The 24,431-nt window shown below is 41.8% G+C and overlaps 1 protein-coding gene across 9 annotated transcripts in view; it reads right to left on the bottom strand.

Annotated features, from left to right (window-relative positions):
* The window catches only part of LOC119661783, a 46,688-nt gene that overhangs the window by 16,581 nt on the left and 5,676 nt on the right, over nt 1-24,431 (bottom strand). Inside the window, exons 1-4 of one of the 9 annotated variants that reach the window (XM_038071261.1) lie at nt 22,902-23,144; nt 22,742-22,773; nt 15,428-15,832; nt 15,114-15,360 (exon numbers count right to left, since the gene is read on the bottom strand). In XM_038071261.1, coding sequence (XP_037927189.1) covers nt 15,114-15,360; nt 15,428-15,586 — 406 coding nt within the window. In that variant the 5' untranslated portion in view covers nt 15,587-15,832; nt 22,742-22,773; nt 22,902-23,144. The other 8 variants (XM_038071264.1, XM_038071263.1, XM_038071262.1 and 5 more) reach the window with 8 other exon arrangements.

The following is a 24,431-nucleotide window of genomic DNA, read 5'->3' on the forward strand; positions in this document are numbered from 1 at the left end:
ATGCGAAGTCTTTTTTCTTCTCTGATAAGTATCGATTCCCATGAAATACTCGTTCGTTAGTACGAGCATGACGTTGAACGTTAAAGCGATCTCCCTTCGTACGATCCATTTAAAAAAATCACTAAACACACAAACAGCACAATACTTACAACAAAATATAACTGAGTATAACTTGAAAGCCTTTCAGTGTTCACTCTAGACTGGATTATCCTTTTTATTCCAAACAGCAAACAAGTTTAGACAATTGATTGGTTTTCCACCTTTTTATATTTATACTTGTGTGCGAATTTATAAGGCTCAGGTAAAAAAAGATTCGATGCTCTTTCTCATCGAGTACTCTAGCCGCAGCTGCAAACTCCTTACCTGTTTAACCCTGTAATTTCTGAAGGACTCGGAATATCGGAAAATCCCTTTGCCCACATATTCTCCACTATATATAGATACAATTCATGCCAAAAAAAAAATCGATTTCTCCAACCCGACACACGGGATGACCCCCTTAAGATAAAGATGGCTCGATGCCAGTAAAACACATATTGAGCGTAGAATGGTGTGACCCGCTGCATGCGATGGGGTTCACAGTTCCCACCTTTCAATTAAATTCCGTATCAATAAGAGTAATCATTTCTGAGAAAATGGGTGTGATAAGTAGACAGAGAGACAGATAGACAGACAGACGGGAAACCGATTTTAATAAGGGTTTTAATAAGGTGGACTGAAGAATTTCTCCGCGAACTGGAATTCTGAGTGATGACCATCAAAATTAATCGGACAGATAAGCCAGGTTCCAGGATTTGTTGTGTTTTCAGTTTCGATTAGTTGCTGTTACGCTACAGTTGTATTACGAGACAAAATGATCAAGAGATACATGGCGGTCGTCGGATACTATTTGCAGGTTTCCCTTTGAAGGGAATTATTGATGTCATTTTCTCCGCGGATGGGTCTCCGAATTTAGAAATATAAGCCTCATTAACTTTCATGCCCCTACAGAGGAGACTGCAGAGTCAAAGAAGGATAACTTCTACGAGGCAGTAGAGTGAACCCTCGAGGCCTGGCCGAGGTATGATATCAAAATCATACTTGGAGATTTGACCCGTCGAGTAGGAACGGAGCCCGTATTCATGCGATAAGTTGGTTCCCATAGCTTACATAAAAACACCAATGATAGCGGACTGTGCGCGAAATAGTCATTGGAAGCACCTGGTTTAATCGAACGCGTCTCCCTCTCAGCCTTAATGAATCTCAGAACACTATTTCGTTGGCAGCGCTTGAATAATAATACTGCCCAGTAGCCCCTCTGACAATCAGGTGGGAGTGAACACTAAAGTCATTCACAACAAAGTCCTCTATAACACCTATAAGGGGGTACTCCATGCCGTAATAACCATGGTCAACAGGTGAAGCATCAACAAATGAAGAGCTTTACAATTGATACGGCCACAAATACACTTGGCCACAGTTGTAGAAAAAGTTTGAATGATTCGTTCGACGATGAATGTAAGCTAACTACAAAACGGAGAAATTTTTCAAATCTATTACGAATTTCACCGAGTGGAGAGGCGACTACACGGAATGAAAAAGGCAGACAAAAATAATCAACAACGCTCGAACTCGAGAGGTACAGAGACCAACCGCACTAGTCGCGAAAGTTTAACCAACAAGTCAATAGGAAGAAACCTTATACACCTCGATGCTCATCTTGCCGAGACAAAGAGGGAAATTTGATTTCCGACAGAATGGGCAACGATGGATTAAGTAGTGAACAACCAAAATATCAGTGATTTGGTGATGCCTCCAACTGAAGCCAACGGACAATGCCACCACCGTCAAGCATGGAAGAAAGGGTCCGTACAGTTCAACGGCTTAAAAACCATAACTCGTCAGAAACAGATGGCATTACAGCCGATTCGGATAAATATGGAGGTGGCCAACTACACCAAGCGAATCAATGCTTGACGATTGGCAACGAGGCACTATCAGTCTCATACATAAAATGGAAGATATGACGCAGTGCCGCAAAACTAGAGGTTTCACGTTGCTGAGTACCGTCTATAAAATATTCTCCGCTGTCATGTTAAGCCAGGTAACTCCATAAGCCCAAATTTTCTCTTTGCGTCAAGCGATGGAAGAACTATTGGAATATGGTCATTAGTTGAATCATCTTTTTAACGACTTCAAGGCGCCCATGAAGCATAGCCAGGATTAGACTGTGTGTAAGAATATCAAATTCGGTGGACCTCGGTGCAAAACCGGGATATCTGGAGTTACTTATGAAGGCTGGCCTAAACAAGATACCGGTTGTTGCACCGTTGACGATGATGGGTAATATACTTGTGGATCCGCAGTGGGGTGGGTTAAGATAAAACAAAAGAGTTTTCACCGTAAACTAGAAGCATTACAAAGAACTGTGTATCTGGGTATTATCGGTGCCATGTGGACGGCATCCAACGCAAGCCTAAATGCATTACTCAATTTGCAGACCTTGGATTTATTTTTTCAGAGCACTGCAATGAGAGCAACTCATAGATGAATTCGATTAGATCTATGGAGAAACAATGGACGTGAGGGGCACAGAGCATGGGGATAGCTATTGGAAAAACTGAATCCAGTTTTCGTAATGCTCTCTTATTCTTGGAACTCCGTACCTCTGTTTGGTAGAATAGATGAAGTCACCTTGCGACGAAGAGAAAACTGGGACAAATCGGAAAAATGCATGTTTGGATATACTGATGTCTTCTACACTGATGGCTCGAAAACAGAACAGCGTTCTGGACTATCGTTCGAATAGTGAGCTATTACTTTCAGGCTGAAATAAATGCGATTATAATAGCAGCAACCTAGGTAATTGACCAGCGGTTGAAGAGCAAGCGCGTTGAAGGTGTTGAGTATTCCTTTGATCACTTCAAAAATCGTTCAGGAATGTAGAAACCGATTAAATGCAGTGAAATTATTTTGGATACCTGGTCATTATGGTCAAATGAAATCCTAGATGCCTTAACAATATAAATTATATATTATAAAAGCCTAAATAAAAATAAAATTCTCATTTCAAGGCGATCTCTAGTGAATTTAATGCCAGTAGCCTAATAAGTTCGAAAAGAGATACAGAATACGCCACCTGAAAATGAATGTCTTTGTGTAAACAAAGAATTAGGAAATCCATTTATAACACTATTTTATCTATTTATTTTTTATTTTATATATTTATTGCGGGGTGGTTTTGAATTTATCGGACCATCCAAATTTATCATAAGAATAAAATTGCTTTAGTTTGAAAATCCTCCCGAGACTTCTCCAGGAGTGAAACCAACAAATAGATTACATTTCTTGTTTGTATGAACGTGACGTATCATAAGATAGCACCACTTGTTACTGGTAAAGTCCGGAGCTCGCGACTTTGATCTACTGATTTATAAAAGCCGAAAAAGACATTGCTGATGGGAATCATTTTTAAAAGTTCGTTCTTTGAATTTTTCGTACCTGGAACAAATCCAGGTTGAAAAGTTCTTAAAAAATCATAGTTTACCGCCCAATGCCCTCCTTTTTTTGGATAACGCCCAACCATTGTTCTGACAGTGAGTTGCAAAGGAATATGGGAATAAGGGAAGCGATAAAGAAACTAGCGATGGCATAAAACTCGCATTCAACTAGGGAGAAAATTGGCCGGAAAACAATCGCAAAATGATGATGGATTAAAATTATATGAAAGTGGTGAGAAGCAGAAATGCACATCGTAACTACTATGAATTTGTTCCACACTATCGATTCAAAAGAAGTAGACTTCTTTTTCTTTTCAAGGTTTTGTATAAAACAAAACTGTATTAAATTCAGTTTACTGTCTGTCTGTCTGTCCTTATTTTTGTTGAGGAGGTGCAAATCTTCAAAAGACACTGGTCTGTGTGGGATTTTTACTCACTAAAACCAACTCGACTCCTTCTCTGCCCCGCAGAACCACCATAAGGTATTACATTACAGGGCGGAGTCAGCTCGCTCTAGTTTAGTCACCTTTCTTCTATACGCGCCGTACGTGACCGCGCTTTTCTCCTCTCCTCTGCCTTTCGAAGTTTATTTTGGATAGATGCAATCATGACTGCATCCAATTCTCTTGATATGCCATCATTCTCGGTCCCCGATTTTCTGGTACCAACACCTCTCCTAAAGTCTCCTTTAGATTCCTCCTTTCTGCCACAAATATCGGACAGTGGAAGAATACATGCTCTGGGTCCTCTGACGCCATCGCAATTTGGACGTTCGGGTGAGGTCTCCAATTTAAACCTGTGCAAATGTTGGCGATATCCTCCTTAAAAAACTGTGTGAGATTATAATGAATCTCACCGTGTCGTCCCTCCAACCACTCCTTGATGGCAGGAATGAACCTGTGAATCCACCGGCTCTTACCTTACCTTACTTACTACATCGCTCTTGCCATCTATTTTTGGATCTCTTCCTCTCAACGTTCTTCGTCTGCGATAAGCGAGCGATTGGCTTCGCATTGTTTATGATCTCTATCTCATCGGTCAAGATATCAATCATCCTCGAGATGACGAATGCTGCATCATATGAGACAGTCCCGAAGGGAGAGCATACCCTCAGGGCTGTCCTCCTGTAGATTACACTCAGTTTGTTAGGATTAACTGACATCCGCAACGCCTCCCTCTATATCGCGTAGAGCATGAATGCGGTTACCACCCTGGCTATGCTTATTGGTATACTGTGGCCTTCCCAAGTTCGGCATCATCCTTGAGAGGACCATACTTGCAATGCATAACTGAGCTTCCTGTCTATCATCACCCCCAAGAATTGAATGGTCGGCTTGGAAGTGATGATATGATTTCCGATTCTGTTACAAGCGTAATTTCTCTTCTTGCGCTTAGTGATGAGGACTGCTTCCGTTTTTACTTCCGCAAGTGTCAGACCAGAGCTCTCTAGCCAACTTGTAACACCACTGATTGAGTACAGCGTTGTACATGATGTTCCATAGTGGTGGGCCCAATATGGAAGCCGGCGGGACACCTGCGAAAACAATGCACTTCTGGGGGTTCGTCATCGGTGTCATACTGGAGTCTCCTTTCAGTTAAATAACTATCAAGGATACCAGCGAGATAGGCGGGAATAGCAACCTTCACTAGGCCGAATTGAATGCATTTTTCACGTCCAACATTAATACCACGCAATATTAGCTGGTACTACCTTTTCCGTGAATTGCATTATCGACAAAGCCAGTAACCAATTTGATCACATCAATGGTTGACCTGGCTTTACGGAACAAATAGTCATAATCATCAACGGCGCAACAACCGGTATCCGGTCTAGGCCTGCCTTAATAAGGAACTCCAGACATCCCGGTTTTGGGCCGAGGTCCACCAATTCGATATCCCTAAAAGCTGTCTGGCGTCCTGGCCCACACCATCGCTCCATCTTAGGCAGGGTCTGCCTCGTCTTCTTTTTCTACCATAGATATTGCCCTTATAGACTGATGATCCGAGTGGGATCATCCTCATCCATACGGATTAAGTGACCCGCCCACCGTAACCTATTGAGCCGGATTTTATCCACAACCGGACGGTCATTGTATCGCTCATAGATTTCGTCATTGTGTAGGCTACGGAATCGTCCATCCTCATGTAGGGGGCCAAAAATTCTTCGGAGGATTCTTCTCTCGAACGCGACCAAGAGTTCGCAATTTTTCTTGCTAAGAACCCAAGTTTCCGAGGAATACATGAGGACTGGCAAGATCATAGTCTTGTACAGTAAGAGCTTTGACCCTATGGTGAGACGTTTCGAGCGGAACAGTCTTTGTAAGCTGAAATAGGCTCTGTTGACTGACAACAACCGTGCGCGGATTTCATCATCGTAGCTGTTATCGGTTGCGATTTTCGACCCTAGATAGGAGAAATTGTCAACGGTCTCAAAGTTGTATTCTCCTATCCTTATTCTTCTTCGTGTTTGTGTTTGACCAGTGCGGTTTGATGTTGTTGGTTGATTCGTCTTCGGTGCTGACGTTGCCACCATATATTTTGTCTTGCCTTCATTGATGTGCAGCCCAAGATCTCGCGCTGATTGCCGCCTGCTCGATCTGGATGAAGGCAGTTTGTACGTCTCGGGTGGTTCTTCCCATGATGTCGATATCGTCAGCATTGGCCAGTAGTTGGGTGAACTTGAAGAGGATCGTACCTCTTGCATTCACCTCAGCATCACGGATCACTTTCTCGAGGGCCAGGTTAAAGAGGACGCATGATAGCGTATCCCCTTGTCGTAGACCGTTGTTGATGTCGAATGGTCTTGAGAGTGATCCTGCTGCTTTTATCTGGCCTCGCACATTGGTCAGGGTCAGCCTAGTCAGTCTTATTAATTTCGTCGGGATACCGAATTCTCTCAGGGCCGTGTACAGCTTTACCCTGGCTATGCTATCATAGGCGGCTTTAAAGTCGATGAACAGATGGTGCAACTGTTGTCCATATTCCAACAGTTTTTCCATTGCCTGCCGCAGAGAGAAAATCTGATCTGTCGCTGATTTGCATGGAGTGAAGCCTCTTTGGTATGGGCCAATGATGTTCTGGGCGTATGGGGATATCCGGCCTAGTAAGATAGTGGAGAATATCTTATAGATGGTACTCAGCAACGTGATACCTCTATAATTGCTGCACTGTGTGATATCTCCCTTTTTATGTATGAGACAGATAATGCCTCGTTGCCAATCGTCAGGCATTGATTCGCTGTCCCATACCTTGAGCACAAGTTGATGAACCACTTGGTGTAACTGGTCCCCTCCATATTTAACCAATTCGGCTGTAATTCCATCGGCTCCTGGCGACTTATGATGTTTTAGCCGATGAATTGCACGGACTGTTTCTCCTAAACTTGGTGGTGGCAGTATTTGTCCGTCGTCTTCACCTGGCGGACCTCCAATTCGCCGATGTTCTGGTTGTTCAGTAGCTCATCAAAGTACTCAACCCATCGCTCTAATATGCCCATTCTGTCGAAAATCAGATTTCCCTCTTTGTCTCGGCAGGATGAGCAGTCGAGGTGTATAAGGCTTCATCCTGCTGACTTGTTGGTAAAACTTCCGCGACTGGTGCGGTTGCTCCTTGTACTTTTCTAATTCACAGACCTGTTGGTTCTCCCAGGCTTCCTTTTTCCGTCTGTGAAGTCGCTTCTCCGCTCGACGGAGTTCGTGATAAGTCTCTGCGCGTGCCCGCGTTCTTTGAGAATGCAACATTACTCGGTATGCGGCATTCTTCCGTTCCGACTCCTTTTACGGCTGGGGCCAAGTATATTTGTGGCCGTATCCATGATGACGTTCTTCAGGTGGTTGTGAAGATCATTTGTTGATGCTTCATCTCCAGGTCCTCTGTTGACTGCGGTTATTGCGGCATCCATTTCCCTCTTATAGGTGTCGCGGATGGTTGTGTTGTGGATGGCTTCAATGTTCACTCTCACCTGATTGTCAGAGGGGATTCTAGGTGGTATTGTTATTCGGGCTCGGAGCACCATGCCAACGAGAAAGTGGTCCGAGTCTATATTGGCCCCCCTATATGTTCTGACATTCATCAAGGCTGAGAGGTGGCGGCGTTCGATCAACACGTGGTCAATTTGGTGGAAAGTGGTCCCATCTGGAGAAGCCCACGTATGTTTGTGGACCGCTTTCCGCGCAAACCAGGTACTTCCATTTCGTGTGATCCTGCTAATTGAATAGTCCGCAGTCCGTTATCATTTGTTTTTTCGTGTAAGCTATGGGAGCCAACGTATCGCCTGAATACGGGCTCCTTCCCTACTTGGCTGTTAAAATCTCCAAGTATGATTTTGATATCATATCTGGGACAGGCTTCGAGGGTTCGTTCTACTGCCTCGTAGAAGGTATCCTTCTCCGACTCTGCAGTCTCCTCTGTAGGGGCGTGAACGTTTATGAGGCTTATATTTCTAAACTTGCCTCGCAAGCGCAGAGTGCATAGCCGGTCGCTTATGTTTTCAAAGCCGATAACAGCAGGTTTCATTTTTTGGCTGACTAAGAAACCTACTCCGAGCACATGGTTTACTGGATGACCGCTATAATATATGGTGTAGTGGCTCTTCTCCAGGAAAGCGGTCCCTGTCCATCGCATCTCTTGCAACGCTGTTATATCAGCCCTATATTGGGACAGGGTATCGGCTAGCTGCTCATCAGCTTCATCTCTGTACAGGGAGCGCACGTTCCATGAGGAAATACGCAAATCGTTGTTCCTTTGTCGTTGCCGGGTCCGTCGTTTTAAAATCCGTCCTGTCCGAGGCTCCTGTTGTGGCTTCGTAACGAGTTGTTTTCCGTGTAGGGTTGTCAGCCCTACCCAACCCCCAACCTGGAGGACCAGTTGGTACAATTTGTCCCGTTTTTAGGCGCGGGAGACTCGCCTTCATCCTTCTCCGTCTGCAGCTTTTCGTCAAGAAAGACCTCCCAGCGGTCACCACGTGGAGGTGGAGATAGGGTTTGGTAGTAGAGCTGTTGGTGTTGGTTCAGCAGGCATTTCCCAGGACAACAGGCAGGAACAAATAGTGCCGATCTGAAAGGTCGGCTTGGCTCTCAACAACAGGGAGTAATCTATTATAGATTACCCCCTCTAACATTTTCCCCGGCATGTCCAAAAGAAATACGTGTCTGTATGAGAATGGGTCACCTGGAGGTTTAACAGGCTTAGGCTAAAGTACCAACTTCCGCTTCCATGCCGTTGGAAATATCTCCTCAGACTTGCACGCTTCGAACAACTCAGCGAACATGTCCGGCCTAGATTTCACGGCAAGCTTAAGGGCCTTATTCGGTACTCCATCTAGGCCCGGCACTTTATTGTCTCCAATTCTACCGCAGATCTCCTGCAGCTCGTCTTTGGTCATTGGCGGAATTGCCGTCACATTCCAAAGTCGCTGGAACGTATCGGTGCCCACCTCTTGCTGAGAGAATAACCCCTGGATGATTTTCAGCAAGAGGATAGAACAGTGATCTGCGGAGATGAACGGTCTTTGAATCGTCCCATCACAGTTCCGTCAGCACTGCTCCACGGGTTCACGTCCGCTACTGAGCAGAGCTCCTTAAAGCATTTCCTTTTGCTTCGCTGGATGGCGAGTTTGAGGGTTTTGCGGGCTGCTTTATAGACGTACTCTTTTTGCCCCTGATGGACTCTAACTACCGTCCTCTGAGCCGCTCTTCTGGCTCGGTGGCAGGCTGATCAAAGGCTGGCCAGTTCGCTATTCCACTAGTAGTTTGGTCTTCTATTGAGGAATGAGCACCTCCTACGCATGGAGGCAACAGATGCTTTGGCGATGCATTGGGCCACGTGAACGGCTCTTTCCGCAGAGGCGCTTACTTTATCAGGTTGATCTAACCAAACCTCTATGAAAGTCTGCTCATCGAAAGCTTTTGCAGACCAGCCTGGAATTTTTCTCGGTTTCGGGCATGATGGGTCTTTACCCTGCGACTCGACACATGTCTCAAAGAAGATTACCACAAATATTGCGAATATACATATATTTCCTTGTTTTTCTTAAAGACATTTTGTAATATCTCTCTCAAATTGATATTTCGATATAATGAACATTTCTAGAGGCTGTATTATGCATAGTATGGTTCTTAATCCTTCCATTCAATATCAATATATGTAGCTACTTTCAGGGTGAAACAAATGCATCATTATATCCGGTTTGAAAAATTCATATGGAAAAAATAATATCGGTCTCCTACGGTATCTAGGTGGTGAAAAAAGCAATTTTATTTCAAATTTGGAAAATTCTGCTTTCCAGGTTTCATGACGAAGAGAAAATTGAAAAGCTTAAGCACATGTCCGCTTCTTTTCAGATGTTCAATTATTTATTCTATCATGCAAATGGCAATTCTATAATCTTAAAGTAATTATTTATAATTTAAAGTTAATTATACACCTTCAATACACAACACTAAACATGCGATCAGACGAGCAAACCTAACCACATGTGTAGGTGAAGCTTAAATAAACTTAACGACACTTGGAATTCCACAACCGGTTGTGATCCAGGATTTTATTATAAAATGATTAGTTACATCTGCCTTGAAGCATCTTTATCTTGTTCATGACCTTTGCGATTAAAATCTGTAATTCATGTTAAAATATGTTAGAAGAAAAAAACTGCATTGCTGAGAGGGGCTCATCTTTCCAGAGTAAAAAAAACACATTCTTGTCACCTTACACATTTTCGGAAGGCATTATAAAGATAACAAAAGATACAAAATCAGAGACCAATAAATAATACGAGGGAAAACCAGTTTCAGAATTTGTTTTATTGTTTTGACTATTTTCATCAATCTTGAAATTTGGGAAACTGGTAGTTTGTGAGAGTCAAAGCGTTTATTATAGGTTTTTGTAAATTTGACTAAAATTATCTAAAAACATGCGTTGTTTTATTCTAATCCCAATTTACACTTATACGGTTTAAGATGTAATATATAGAGAGAAGAATTGTTCCTTGATTACGAAACGTTGGAACATTGGAACTTGTCTACCTTGGATTATGAATATGTTTACAAGATTTCATTCTGCTTTATGCTTCAATTTTTTCAATAGATCCTATGAGTACCTTCCTAAACTATTTTCAGTATTTTTTCTAATATTGAAATATCGAAGACACGTTTCTTTGGATTTTAATAATAATCTGCAAAGCAAATCAAATCAAAATCATTTTCAAATCAATTTGGTAGATGTGAAAATCACTTAGAAGCACTAAAATTCAAAATATGTATAAATAGCTTCACAATTCAAAGTACAAGCAACACAATAAAACTTGTTTTCTTTTGAACAAAAATGTGACAAACTTAGTATCGAAACCGGTCAATAAATGGAGAAAGGGGGTTTGGATTATTTATTACTGAAAGGGGTGATAGACTGTGAAAATCTTCTTAAAGCATTCGTTAATGTAAATAAGCAACTACTAAAAGATGACCGTTTGAAAGCTATAGTTTTCCAGTTCTGATTTCGAAACAATTTCGCTAATTCAACAGCCGATAAAATTGTCAAGGATTGATGCGAAATGGCGTAATATAGACTTAGAGCTTGTAAGAATATCTTGGCGAGAGTTAAAGCCAGATCTATCGAGAAGAGAGTGAGAAGAGTCAACTCCTATATTGTTGTTATTCACCCCCTGGGAGGTACAGCGCGTCAACCAAACCTACGTATCATCGTTAGCGGTTACCTGAAATGCTCTTCAGCTCCTCCACGAATTCCTGACACGATCGAACTCCTCCTCTACTGTTCTGCGTCAAGTGCCCTTGGGAAAACCCACTCGTCCCCCATCTCAGGAAAGTGGATTTCATTACATGCCGCGCCTTCTTAATATGTGACCTACCCATTGTCATTTCCGTGTTCCAATCATATTAAGTAAGATTGCGCCGACCAAGTAGTTCGTTTGATAGTGTCAGGGCTGCGGAAAAGGATGACACGACGCAGACAGCTATTCACGACGGCTTGGAATATTTGAGTAACAGTGAAATTCACTTTACATGTACTACTTTCATATAGGAACACAGAAAGAACATTAGCATAGAATAGTCTCAACTTAATCTTGGTGTTGAGATAACTACATTTTCAGATTTTAGTGCAGCGAAAGCGGATCTAGCGCTGGTAATACGCGATATAATATCGATGATAAGGCCACGCATGGACCACGCAGAGACCCTTCTAATTCACACACTCGAAACGAGTGCCCTTCTTTGGAATCTTAACTATCATCCCCTTTTTCCACTCTCTGGGAAAGGTTTCGGATTCTCAAGATTTTCGTACTAGCGGAAGCGTCCGATCTGGAGTAATTGCTGGTCCAGTCATAAATAACTCTGCAGGGTGGCCGTCAATTCCAGCGGCTTTACTCTGGTTGAGTGAATTGATGGGCGAAATGATTTTTCTTCTGCTTGGAGGAGCAGTCGTTATTTACATATTACGGAGAGGAGGAAACTCAACGAATGTAATACAGTTAAGGACCCTAGTGTTGTTCATTGTTCATAATGGTGGATGAAAAGTCGACAGTTGACATCCTTTACAGGACCATTGAAAGATTTACGACCACCTGTAAGCTCTTTCGTGATGCGGTACACACTCCTGAAGTCATTTCGATCTGCGGCATCTTCCGCTTTCCTGACCAGCTCAATAGCAAACTCTCTCGTGTCACGGTGTACAGTATCCTAAACGTTTTGGGATTTCGCTCGGTATCGGAGTTCGAGCGCTTCACGCTCACCATCGGTCGCAGCAGAGTCTTCATCCCCTCCATTCATCGATTCCGCAGTCAGCCATATCTTATGACGCCCCTTGCTCGTACGGCTTCGGCCATTTGAAACTCAACTGACCTTATGGCAGGCTCTGTTCTGGAACAATTACAAGGCTGTGGAAATTGCAAAAATCCACGAACCCTCCTCCATTACAGTTGCGGCCAACAAGACTTTTTTAGCCCATCACATATCCGCGCAAGATGATGTCACATTCCACCTTGGCATTCAGATCACCCATCACGATCACAATATCTCCTTTAAAAAGCATCCACTGAACTGTTTTTAATTGCTCGTAGAATGCATCTTTCTCCACTATAATGGAAGTCTCTGTCAGTGCATAGCGTTGTACCATTGTAATGCTCCTTAACCTGGACCGGAATCTTATATTTACAAGTCTGTCAAAAACTGGCTTCTAGGTCAAGAGAGCGCCTTGCGGTAGCCGTAAGAAACAATCGCGGTTGTTTACCCTCGGTTTTCCAGACTACAAAAGCACATTGTCATTAGTGTGGCAAGAGTGAGTGGATTGCTCTCCAGAGTCCTAACGTCTTACTTTGCTTAGGTACGATTTAAGGCGGATATATCGTTGGAATTCGAATCGGAGAAAGCGAGCATTCTGAAGGCACCCACTACCGTTATCGAGGAACGTGCGCACATTCCAGAAACTAATCCGTTTTCGATAATCAAAGGTAGTAGGTCAGTCTCTATCCGAGGCGTTGTTGACATATCGGTAGCAATAAAGTTTCAAAATGGACAAGCTGCAAGCTCAAAAATTGCTATTCCTTTCAGTCGCCTCGTACGACAAACAGGGAAAACTTGAATGTATTCTTAAGCCCCTTATGCAGACTCTAAATACAACCGGGAATGATGTCTTGTTGACGAAAACTCACACATTGCTAGAATCGAAGTTGAGAGTAGCTAGGCCATCATTAAGTGATCAAGTGCCGGCATCGGAATTGACTACAGCAAGATCAATGGTTTCAATTTAGCAGCAGCATCCCTGCACGGGGCGATAATATCGTGGAAGATCATCTGGAAGTGATTATGAGTGAAGAAGAAGATGGTGATTCGTTTTAATTCGTTTAACTTCGGCAGTCCAGGAAGAATCAGGTTAGCGTAACAATTCCTCCAGTGCCCAACAGGTAGTACCAACTCACTCTTCTCAACCTAGTCTAAATAAGCCTAAAAATGAGTCCAGGAAAATGGTCTTAAAGTGTCAAAACCAGCAAAACTAAAGAAATTTTCCAAGGCAAGCAAAGGATGGCATACGAAACTGACTCTATTCCAACTTGTACAGCTCTTAAACAGGTAGTTGAAGCCCTTGCTTCAGCCCAAACAACTGAGCAGCAGCAATTTATGGAGTTGAATGACATAAAATTCAATATATATATATTTTTTTTGAGAATTACGGGGTCCTAATTCCGCATCAACTTAATGCTGGTGATTTTTGACCCTAGGTAGAAGAAATTATAAACGGTTTCAAAGTCAATCTGGATGAAGGTGGACTGCACATTTCCAACATTTTTCCATCACTTGACGGAGAAAGGTTTGCCTGGAGTCAAGCCTCTTGGTATGGGCCGATGATGTTCTAGGCTTATGAGGTTATCCGGCCTAACAACATAGCGGAGAATATCTTATATCATTGATTTGTTTCTGTAGTTTGTGATAGGTCTCTGGGCGTGCGCGCCTTTTTTGAGAGCGCTGCATTGCCCGTGATTGTGGGGGTTTGTTCTACTGCCTCGTAGAAGGTATCCTTCTCTGACTTTGTAGGAACGTAAACGTAAATGAGACTTATAGACTTGCCTTACAAATGTAGAGTGAATGGTTATGCATCACTTATGTGTCGATGACAGCATGGCTCATGATTTACGGGATGGCCACTATAATATATGGTATAGCGACTCTTCTTCTGGAAATCGATCCCTGTCCAGCGCATCTCTTGTACAGCTGTTACATTAGTCTTATATTCTGACTAGGTATCAGCTAGCTGCTTGGCAGCATTTCCGTAAGAAAATGCGGAAATCATTAGTTCGTTTCTGTGGCCGGGTTCGTCTTCGTAAGTAATATTTATTCAGTTAAAGGCTACTTTTGTGGCGTTGCAATTAATTTTGAGAGCGATGCTTAGTTGAATATTTGAATGAGCCTCAGCAAAGAGCTTAATGAAACAAACTACGCCCGGGTATATTGTTTTATTCAAAGATGATTATCTTCCAACTTAGGTGGCCACTGCGAAGATTAGAAGAAGTGATTCCTAGTCGAATATTAAAATAGCATCAGGTATGCAACTACCCACGTCGTTGCTAATCGACGAGTTAGAATCCGAAGCACTAGACGGTCAGATATCCAATTCTTCCGACATTTTTGGGGCGAGTCTGTCGATCAAAACCTTGGGTGAAGTCGACTGATAGTAAAAAAAATGAATGATTTAACCTCTCCAATTTAAGGAACGCAATATTTCGACCTAGATTATTTTCCTTCGCTATTCGCAGGTAATCTGGCTTACGTTTAATAAACCAACAGAATTAGACATAAAGGTGGAATAACACACCAACTACAGTTCCCATGAACCCCGCTGGTCTGGCAGCTTCAATCGAAGAGCTAAATCTCCAAGAATTCTTGAACGTAGTGCTATACTCGAGGCAGGATCGTGTAATCTGTGTTTATGAAAGTGCGGCTTAGACTACGGCGATCTTTCGGAAGTAGGAGTAGAACGCGGCGGATTTATTTCTCATGGGTTTGAGTCCCAATTTCTGCTGAAACCTCCCGCAATTGTAGCTCACAAAGGCCTCCACTTCCCCCAATTCAAAATAAATAACTTGAATAAAATCTACAACATACGAGTATAACAAATGTTCCTACTTACACATTGGTCCTCTAATTGCGTTGATATAAGTGACTTGCTTCTGTGTTTCGATTTCTGCTTTGCACACTGTATGATTAAGATCCGTAAGTATCGTGATATTCTCCGGCATTGGAGGAGTGTCATTGACCATCATTGTTTCATTTGATTCCTCCGTTAATCCCAGAGCGTCACAATCAATCCCATACAATTCCTTATCCAACATACTCTTGCAAACGTCCGCATCGTATCCCAAATTGACTCGGCATGCCTATAATGTCCAAAAATTCAAGATACATCAGTTGTAATTATCTTGATGACCGGCATTTGTAACTAACTTTTTCCAATGCTAGATTTTGGACGGCAACTATCAGCAAACACGACGGTAGTAACCAGCATAGCAGCAGAGGTTCAATAATTAGAAGCTTTCGATGGTGCCAAACTTTTCGTAATAGTCCGAGTGCGGTAGTTTTTTCCTCGGGTTTTGGAGATTCCATGTTGGGTTTTTGGTTTTTTTTATTATTGGTTAATTCTGCTGTTTTTAAAGAATGTTTAGGTGATGACTGTATACTGATTGTTTAAAACATATTTTAATAATTATTCACACACGTCATCCAGTGGGAAAGTTCCGGGTATTTAATTAGTGTCTACTACATTCAATATTAAGTAGTTTATCAGCACTATCATTCAAGACAAGTTTGTCTGTATAGCGGTATTTGGAGGAGCATAGCTTCTTCCGAAAACTATGTTCAGAGAAAATAAAATTTGATTTATTAGCACTTTCTAAACATATCTTTATTAGTTGAATGTGTTGCAACACATCAAAGATTCGCGATGCAGACGTAAATGCGAGAGGTATCTTCCTCTTCAACCCCATTCAACTACTGGCCTAAGCTGACGATATTGACATTATGGGAAGAACAACTCGAGATATAAAGTCTACCTTCATCCAGATCGAGCAGGCGGCGCGAGATTTCGGGCTGCCCGTTAAGCCGAAGTTTATGCGATCCTAAGGGCGGCAAACTGGGTGATTGACGAGCGGTCAAAGGGCAGGCGCATCGCAACCTGCAGTGACAGCTAAGCTGCATTGAGGGCATTGAGCAGTCCTTTCGTTCAGGAATGCAGAAACCGTTTGAACTCTATGTCTAGATTCAATACGGTGGAACTATTCTGGGTACCTGGTCACTGTGGCGTAGAGGCAAATGAAATCTCGGACGCTTTAGCGAAAGAGGGGTCAATCTCCCCTATGCCGGGACCGGAGCCAGCAATTGGAGTGTCAGTAGCATTGGCTAAGTCTGTTTTCAAAAACTGGGAACAAGTTTCCCATAATGGCAGGTGGCAGAGCTTAAATGCTGCTCGACACACCAAACTTTTCCTGCCAGAACCGAACTTGCGTACCGCAAAGTTTATTCTGTCGAAAATCAGGAGGACTTGCAGGTGTATTGTGGGCATTCTGACAGGCCATAATTCACTAGCTGGGCATATTTTCAGAATAGGAATTACTCAAGATGATACGTGTCCCTCCTGTAATGAGGGAGCAGAATCCACGGAGCAATTCCTATGTGAATGCCTATGGACGCATCAGGCATCAGATCTTTGGTGCCGATTTTCTCCAATTGCGACGGGTAGCATCACATCCACTAACGTAAATCATGCGATACTTTAACGAATCCGGAATATTCCATTAGACGGGGGAGGCGAGTACAATGGGCCAACACGGCCTGAGTGCTCAGAAGCTGTAGCTTCTCCCCCACCACACACACACACACACACGCCCGTCAATGAAGGCAAGACGAAGTACATGGTGGAAACGTCAGCGCCAAAAACCAAAGAACGAACAGCATCAATTCGAACTGGAAGAAAACAATAAAGATAGGAGACCACAATTTTGAGATCTTTGAAAATTTCTTCTATCAAGGGTCGAAAATTACAACCAATAACAGCTATGATGATGAAATCCGCGAACGGTTGTTGGCTGCCAACAGAGCCTGTTTCAGCTCACAAAAACTGTTTCGCTCGAAACGTCTCGCCATAGGGTCAAAGTTCTTACTGCACAAGACTATGATCTTGCCAATCCTATGAACTCCTCGGGGACTTGGGTTCTTAGGAAAACCCTCAACAGGCTGCGGTAAGCGGGACACTTAATCCGTATGGATCAGGATGATCCAGTCCGGAAAGTCTATAAGGGCAATATGTATGCTAGAAAAAGAAGGCGAGACAGACCCTGCTTAAGGTGGAGCGATGGCGTAGGTCAGGACGCCAGACAGCTTTAGGGATATCGAATTGGTGGACCTCGGGGTGGAATTCTGGAGTTCTTTATTAAGGCAGGCCTAGACCGGATACCGGTTGATGATGATGGTGGTGATTAATGCGACAAATTACTAACAAATATTTTCATTATGGCAAGAGCTTCCATAAAATTAATTAGCTAAGAAAAGCTACCTTGGAGGTCATTTGATGCAGCAGGGAAGCATCCTTACACTTACACTGAGCCCTGCTGGAAGCAATCAACAAATCTCGGTGATCCTTAAAGTCGCCATCCTTGTTCAACGCTTGCCTGTCAGTTACGCCGGAAGAGTCTGCAGTGCAACCGGCCAGTCGAACTGAAACTAAAACCATCGGCATTATAAGTTCAACTCTGGATGTGAAAGGTCTTGAAACGAAAATTTGAGATATTTTTTTTGCGTTCGGAAATGGGTTTTGTGTATTTTATATCTAAAAATATTTAAGTGGATATTTGTTGCATTTATATCTAGCACGTAATGTACATTTGTATATAATGTCAAAATACTAGCTTTAGCGTGACACCGAAATTCAAAGTCTTAGAATTGGCCCTGTAAGTTGGGGTCTAAGAACATTCGAAATCTTCCCTGCTTGCCGTAAGAGGCGACTAAAAGGAATAGAAATTTGTGGGCTACCAACATGCAAATTTTGAAACTTTATTCCTACCGGAACGTCAACAACACCTCGAATAGGGACTCAGCTCACGGCTACGACCTTTGGCTGTTGAAAACAGACAAAGATTGGTTTCTGGAATGTGCACACATTCCTGGACAACGCTAGCGAGGGTCCTCCTGCTCGCTTTCTTCAACTGGAGCGGGAATTCCAACAATATAAGGAAGATATTACGGGGCCTAAGTGAAATAAAATGGTGAGACTCCGGAAAGTACTTCTCTCCCTCTTGCTATAATTATGGCAATGTGCTTGTGTACTCAAGAAAACCAAGTGGTAGCAAACGTGAATCCGGTGTCGGGTTGCTTCTAACGGCTACTGCAAAGCGCACTGTCTTCACCTGGGAGCTAGTTTCCGATAGACTTCTAACTGCAAGATTCCGGTTTCCGGAGCAACACAATTGTACAATGCTACGCACCAACGGAGATTTTCGGTATAGTGGGGAATCGTTCTGCCTATAAGCAATTCAACGCAGCTCAGGGGAGGCTTTCTAAAGGTGGCATTGTGATCGTGATAGGTAATCTGAATCCCAAGGTGGGATCTGACAACACCTTGATGGGACATCAACTGACCGACGTAGTCCGAGCAATCAGATCGACCACTTGGCGTTCACCAGTAGATTTAGGAGTTGTCTGCTGAAAAACATTTCGGGTAACCGAAGATGGCGCGTAGGTGTGGTTAATGTGCTATACCCCACCAACAGTTAAGTGGCAAGTATATATACATATATTACTGCAAAATTGCATGTTTCTAGGATGAACTTAGGGGGGTTTTACAGTCAGTTATTAAAACTTATAGTAATCTACTATTATATTATTAATTTTATTTGAGCAGATATCGGTATGAGGGAGATTTTTAAACCTAAGCGCCCTATAGTCGCCGCTTTATGATTTTCTTCAGATTTTTCGGTGAGGTAGGTTCTGAGAATGGGCCCGTGAAAGAAGTGACCACTTTCCAGCCTCCGCCTTTTCCGTTAAATATTGGAATTGAGGCCACCATTGAAAAGTACTGATGGAGACCTTTCATTTGATACTCCACATGACTATATCTTCTATATTTTGTGGAAAAAAATGTTACACCATCGTTTTGCATGACTCCCCCCCATAGGCAACATAGAACGATGTAGTTTGTATGCATGGGCGTTCAAAGTTCCCACCAAATTTGATATCATTCGGTACAAACGTTTCAGCCGTCCAGGCGCTGATCAACTGCGAACTGACAGGCTAAACTGAACGTAGATGCTGGCATTTATCTTCATCGATCCTGCTCGACGTTTTCGTAGTTAGCCATTCGGTCGGAAATTTCACTCGTGCCAGAAATAAAGACATTATTAATGGTTACTTAGTTAGTGGTAATCGTAATATGGCCATTTTGGTTGTCTGATTGGTGGCCGGACAGTTGAAATCCAACTGACTTTATGGCAGTCCTTGTGCTCGAACTATGTACTATCGACGACGTTTGTAGAAAGTAAAAACCTTTTACCATTCCTACCACCGTCGCCAAGATCCCCTTTATATGGGAAATCTTGAATGGTAATGGTAATGTTACTATGAATCGTAATCTCGCAGTCAAAATTCGGCCAGGAACCGGTTCGCAAATCGACGCCTTGCAGCATCATTCTGATATTGAATTAACATCCTCTACCACTTATCAAAGTTCACAAGCACACTACCAAAAAGGAATATGAGTACTCTTTATGTCCCACCATCTCACCTTAATTAGGCTCAGAATATGCCGCCGATATCGATGGAATTTTCGCTCAATTCGGAGAATCTCAGCATTTTTCAGGCCCTTGATACCGTTGTCGAAGGGAGTGTACACTTTCCAGAAACCAATAGAAAACCGTTTTTAAGAACCGAAAGCCGTTGCTGTAGACTCTTTTCCAATCCGGGTTGCAGTTAACATTTCGATTGCAAGAAAATTTCTAAAAATTGAAATCTGATAGCTACGAGTTTGAAGTGCATCTACCAAGTTTTCCGGTCAAAAGGATAAGCTCGCCTCGTAACATCTAACTTGTGGATATGCTTAATATTGCTGCATATCTTCAACGCAAAGTGGACTCGCTGCGCTCGTATTTCTACAGGAAGGAGTAAGCGAATTCTATGTACTGACCTCTTGTAATCTAGATTAATATGAAGGATCGATTATTCAATCCTTAGAGTGGTGTAAAATTTAACTCGGCCATGTTATTTACATAGCATGCTGGTCTCAAGCCCAGGTAAAGGAGAAGGGTTTGAGTCAACGTACTTTGTACTATCCTCAGTAAAACAAAAATAAAATGTTTAGATCAGTTAAAGAGATCAATAAGGTAGAGTTGGAGTTATTCCACTATGCTAAATTCTACCTGATCTCTCCCAATGGCAGGTCCCGCGACAGGCGAACCAAGAAAATACATCCAATGTCGTTAAAAACAAAATGATCAGATTGAGTAACAATGAGCCTCGTGGTAATGCTAGGGCGTCTACCGCAGTCGACGCGCAGAATGGGCCCCGATCCTGCCGAGAAGTGTGCAAGGGCTCTTGACGCATGGATGGCGTCGGACGTAAGTAAGTTAGTTCAAGCAAAACAAATACGCTAAATATTGGCACCGTAATTGGAAAGACCGAGGAACTCGCGACAGCCCTTCGGAAAAGACACATTGATATCTGCGCTCTACAAGAAACCTGATGGTCTTGATTTTGGTGCCAAAAGCTGCAACATAGAACGCGAACGTGGTAAAAATGGCTGTAAACTTCTCTGTTTTGGTAGCCAACACAGTTAACACGGCGTTGGCACTCTCAGAGAATTTCTGTGATGCCATTAAAGAAGTCGAACAATTTGATGACTAGCTGGTGAAGTCCACCATTATATCAACTGATAGCGCTATTCACTTCTTCATCGCGTATGACTTGATGCCGAGAAAGATGCCTTCTGATAATTTCTCGATGCAAAGACCTGAAAAGGCAGAAGGTAACAGGTGTCATGGGAGAAAGGGGCTTGGAGCGCACAATGAGGGTGGCGAGCGTGTAGTCGATTTTGCGGATACCCGTGATTTTACACTTATGAATACATCATTCTTGAAACCTCATCTTCACACGAATGTGAAACAAATCTCTCGTTTATAGCAGGAATAGTAAAACGCAAATCAAAAATATTCTCATGAGACGCTCACATATTACCACCATCACTGATTACAAAGCCGTTCCCTATGTGGCCATCACCTCTTAATATCAGCCGTTGATTGCCATCTTGTGAACCAACTGGCCCACCGCGTATTAAATGGCGGCAGTTTCGAGAAAAGAAAGAAGAAATGAGCTACCAACTTCGGTCACGCTGCTCCCAGGGCAAAAGTGATGCAGCGTCTGATGAGTTACCTCTGCCATGGACGAAACCGCAAGTCATATATATTTTGCAAGCTCCTAAAGCTTGCCCAAGGATGAGGGTTCCGTGGACCACACCGAAAGAGCATGTTGCTTTCCAACTGGTCTGGTCCGCCATTAAGTAGATGACGGACTTAGGCATCCCTCGATTCTTAAACAAAATTTCTGAAGGTGGTGCTTAATTTTTTTTGGAAGGTAAAAGCAGGTATCACTTAAAAGACAGTTGGATTCAATTAAAACCAAAAGTAGATCGCAATTGAGATTATCAATTAGAGTTGTGGTCATTAAGCTAAGAAGGATTGACTTGATATGTTACCCAGCCATCGAATTGTTTCGTACTCAGGAATCAAGGACAGCAAATAACATCCATACATAAATCCTGCCGGTTATTTGTTGTTATTTAGCACTTCAATCTTAAATTCTATTGCCAGGAAGTTTAGAGACTTTTTAATGAACTTTTCCAGCGATTTCGATGTTCCTACACATTCTTCACTATCAACTGAGAGGTTACATTGCACTTTAACCAGTTAACTTCGCTTCCATAGCGTGGTTTGGACTCAGTCTGCTAATATAATAAATAATAATAATTAAATTAGAATCTTCTAAAGATAATGAGAACGACTAGTTGTATGAAAAAAAATTAAGTAGTCAAACCTAAATAACCCAAAGAGTATGATAGCAAATTTTACTGTTATGATGACAATATTATCAGATAGGCTTTGAATTTCTAGAGATTTATACTCTTATTTTATTAGACACTCTTCTCTGTCAATGCATAGAAAATGTCATCAACATAAATGCATTGTATTTCATAGAATTGATAATATTCGAGGGCAGCAATCTAATACACAAAACTAGTCTCGGTGGGTCTCTGTTATTATTGCATCAATCTTTCGTTTAAAAAGATAATAAATAAACAGAATGTGGTTTGGCTGCGGGTGATGATCTAAATATCTGGTCATATATGCACTCATGTATACATATATATGTGCTATATATTGAACGCTAGTTGAGGTATATCAAACAGCTCGTATCAAAGTTGGAATTTTTAATTGAATAGCATAACAACTTCTGCAACAATTTCACATTTTTACGCCGACTGGACTAAGCTTGATGCGGTTCGTCAAAATATTTAACGAAGATAATATTCGCAGACTAACGTGATATTAATATTCATAAATCCACCTATGGCATATTAAAACGGAAAAAATCAAATGATATCAGTTTTTGCAATATTTGCTTAGGAGCATTGCCGTGGTTTAATCGATTAGCAAACGGTTCTGTACTTAGAACTAGAAATACCGAGTTTTCGGGTTTTAAAATAAAAACCCTATATGCTACCTTCAACTTTGATCTGTTTAAATAACGCTGATCTGGCAGGGAAGACGAAAATAGATTAACTCCTTGATAAAGAATTTAGGTGAAAATTGGATATTTGATTGTTAATTATTATGAACCATTTTCCACAAAACCCCACTAGAACTTATTTATTTTTACGCACAAAATGTTAGGCCCTTTTGACGGGTCACTATTTTCCAACTTGTCTTCAAGATTGTGTGGCGTTGAACTATATTCACTATATTATCACCCAATTATACAATTTTTTTTCACCACTATCACTCTGTAATTAATTTTCTTATAAACAATTGAAAATTAATCCACCACAAAGCATCAATAGACCGCACCCGAACATCTCTGGATTCTAACTAAAGGAATTTTGAAAACGTAAAATCTTTGAATGTTATTAACTTAAAGATGAGATTAAGAGTCAAGTTTTGGTTTTTTATTCACATATCTGACCGACGTATCCATTGTAGAAACCAGTTGGAGTGGACGGTGGACCCAAAGACAGGTTGAATGAAAGTGAATCTCCAGTGGTCATCTTGCTTTGAGCTGACGATCGATTGATAAAGAAAGTTATAGTAGTTCTATCTTATTTCTTATTTCTATTACGATTTTACTATTTAGGCCATAACGTCTTCCTTGCACAAACTTTTCTTCCCTATGAATATTATGAACATTCCTTGCTTTCTGAATTAATGTAATAAAGTCATATAGTGAGCGTCTATGCGCCAGTGAAGCGCTGTTCCCGTATTTACACTCAACATCTTGCGTCTTAATGACTTCATGCTTGGTTTAAAAATGCGGGAGGCGACAGAATTTAATCATTAATTACAAAAACATTAGTTTTTGTACCTAATTATTGCTATAAATTGCATCGTGCACAGTGTTAATGAGAAGATACAGTATGCATGGATGTTTTTCCACAAATTTATTTTATAATAAAAAATGGTTCAAAAGTCAATAAACATAAAATAAAGAAAAAAGTACAAAAATGAAGAAATACAATAATCCTCATGGGATACGCCTGAGCTGCAATATCTTATTTGGATGTGACTTTTCACTCTTTGGAAATGAGACATCTTGTTGGAATCATTGTCTTTGATTGAAACCTGAAAAGCCCTGTAAGATTTCTGCAGTAGGTGATAGATCTCTGTGTACGCAGTTATAAGATAGCTAGTCTAATAAAAATATCGACCATCCCACCCACATACTAGGTGGGCTGAAAGGTTCGTATGCTAACATAGAAAAAATATTTTTTTATAAAATTTGATTTTATTATTCAATATAATTGCCTTCGAGGGTGATACGATGATAATAGGGGTCATACAATTTTTCAATACTATTTTTATAGTACGATTTGTCTCTAGTCTCAAAATAAGCATCAGTGCAGGCGATTACCTCTTCATCGGCGCTAAATTCCTTTCCAACGAGCATTCTCTTGATAGTCCAGCCACTAAAGCTGAAAATCGAGTCTGACCTCCGAATTCTTTCAGCCAAGACCGATTGACATGAAAGTTAGGGAGGGAGTAGAGGCTGGCATAAGAAACAAAAGTTATGTAGCATCAATGTGCGTCTTCCCCCGGGTGGAGTGACACCAACCCTCCGGAGTGGATTTTTTTCCGAAAAAACAACAAACAAAACAATTAAATGATCAGTTCTAAGCAAAAAATGTTTTATGAAAACTTTT

Source organism: Hermetia illucens, chromosome 1, assembly GCF_905115235.1.
Source record: "Hermetia illucens chromosome 1, iHerIll2.2.curated.20191125, whole genome shotgun sequence".
NCBI classification, from domain to species: domain Eukaryota; kingdom Metazoa; phylum Arthropoda; class Insecta; order Diptera; family Stratiomyidae; genus Hermetia; species Hermetia illucens.